Source organism: Monodelphis domestica, chromosome 4, assembly GCF_027887165.1.
Source record: "Monodelphis domestica isolate mMonDom1 chromosome 4, mMonDom1.pri, whole genome shotgun sequence".
NCBI classification, from domain to species: domain Eukaryota; kingdom Metazoa; phylum Chordata; class Mammalia; order Didelphimorphia; family Didelphidae; genus Monodelphis; species Monodelphis domestica.
The window spans coordinates 271862548-271864573 of record NC_077230.1 but is presented as its reverse complement, the minus strand read 5'-3'; the positions used below and the strand labels follow the sequence as shown (position 1 = coordinate 271864573).

The window sequence follows — 2026 nt, the reverse complement described above, 5'->3', positions numbered from 1 at the left end:
ATTCCCAACTTTAGGCATCCCCTCTCACCAGCTTTCTGAAGTCTCCTTGTATGTAATGTAGTTTTCTCTCCTGTAAAACACATGCATGCCTAATCATCTTTTTCTTCAGAGAGGCAACCTCCACTTTGCCTCCCAGTCATAGTAATCTCACTCTTAATAAATTTTTCTATTTTATAAGATTCACAGAGTGAGTTTGTAATTCCTTGGATTAGTATGCCCATGAATCAAGTCAGACGTCCTCTCACAACATGACCAAAGTGAAAAGAAATGAGTTCAAGACCTGCTTTTGCTATTGACTTGTTCAATGACTTTGGGCAAGTTGTTTATCTTATTTGAGAGTACAGTGTCTTGAACTGAAAGAAAGTGAGTGGAAATTGTAAACCTTTAAATCCCTTTATAAAACTTTTATTAGCTGTACCATTCATTTTGTGAAACCCTGGAGATTTAAGAGCTAGTTATAACAATGGTTGGCCAAAAGAAGCATTTGTAGGAAAACTACATTTCCATACATCTTTCTAAACTAAAACAAAAACAAAAAACAAAAACAAAAACATCTCTTTAAACATCAGGAGCAATTCAATCCATGGATGAATTGTATAGATACTCTATTTGTCTTTAATGCAAGTCAGAGATATAAAAGGGGTTTAAATGTGGGAAGAGAAATTTAGCCTATAATAATTAATTCATTATTTTAATATTTCATCTTTCACTAACTTGTCCTTCCTACTATTACTTTCCTCAAGGCAATTTTGACATCCTTATTTCTCATACTGTAGATGAGGGGGTTTAGCATGGGCACAATGATAGTGTAAAACACAGATGACACTTTCCCCTGATCCATGGATCTGACTGAAGATGGTTGCAGGTACATAAAGGCAACAGAACCATAGAAGACACCAACTGCTGCAATATGGGAGCTACAGGTGCTGAAGGCTTTGGATCTGCCTTCAGTGGACTGAATTTTTAAAATGCTGGCAATGATGAAAACATAAGAGCAAATAATAGCCAGTGTTGGGAAAAGGATATTAAATGTACTGAATGCCAGAGACACCATTTCATTGACATAGGTGCTAGAGCAAGAGAGCTTCAAGAGTGGAAGGAGATCACAGAAATAATGATTAATAGCATTTTCCTTACAGAATAACACTCTCAGCAAACAGCCTGTGTGAGCTGTGGCCCCCATCAGGCCAAATGCATACACCCCACCCACTAACCATGAGCACTTTTGATAGGACATGATAACATTATAAAGAAGGGGATGGCATATAGCAACATAGCGGTCATACGCCATCACAGCCAGTAGTTGACATTCTGAAATTCCAAAAAAGGCAAAAAAATAGAATTGAGTCATGCAGTCAGGGTAGGAGATAGTGTTCTTCTCTGACACAAAGTTCAGGAGCATTTTGGGAGTGATGACAGTTGATTGACAAAGATCAATGAAGGACAAATTGAAGAGAAAGTAATACATTGGCTTGTGAAGATGAGAACTGAGCCCAATCAGTATAATCATGCCCAGGTTCCCCCACACAGAGATCATGAAAATCCCTAGGAACAAGAAGAAGAAAGGTAGTTGGATCTCTGGCTGGTCTGTCAGCCCTATGAGGATGAACTCAATTACTACTGAATAATTTCCTTTTTCCATTCTTCTTGAGCATAGATTAAGAGGAGGCAAGAATCTATAAGCATGAGGGAAACAACAACAACAAAGAGAATGTCCTCATTATTACAAGTCTTAAAAAAGATCAAAGACAGAATAGGAAAATTATAATATATATTCATCTAATCTTTTTGTACCTGCATTCCTACAAACAGCCACTTCATATTCACATAATTCATTAATGCAGGACTTTGGAAAGAGCTATGTCTGACCTCTCAAACATATATAATATTTATTTAATTATCGTAACCACTCATTTTTAATCTGTAGTGTAAGCAATAAGAATTTAATTAGGCATTGATTATGTAAAAAGTTTAGGGAATATTGCAACTTTAGTCCATAGAGCTAGCAAGCACAAGAGAAAGAACC

At 36.6% G+C, this 2026-nt stretch overlaps 1 protein-coding gene across 1 annotated transcript; it reads right to left on the bottom strand.

The window, feature by feature from the left end:
* Positions 1-224: 224 nt before the first annotated feature.
* Positions 225-1642, bottom strand: LOC100017021 (olfactory receptor 150-like). The gene is made up of 2 exons (XM_001370673.4): positions 734-1642; positions 225-308 (listed from the first exon to the last, which is right to left on the bottom strand). Exons 1-2 carry the CDS (start codon positions 1640-1642, stop codon positions 225-227), a joined length of 993 nt encoding a protein of 330 aa, XP_001370710.3.
* Positions 1643-2026: the final 384 nt, after the last annotated feature.

Excerpts from the sequence above, each read along its gene's own strand:
- LOC100017021 (XM_001370673.4), bottom strand. The coding sequence starts at position 1,642 with ATGGAAAAAGGAAATTATTCAGTAGTAATTGAGTTCATCCTCATAGGG. Across the intron at positions 309-733 it reads TCAAAATTGCCTTGAGGAAA|TCATTGAACAAGTCAATAGC; the intron begins GTAATAGTAGGA and ends ACTTGCCCAAAG.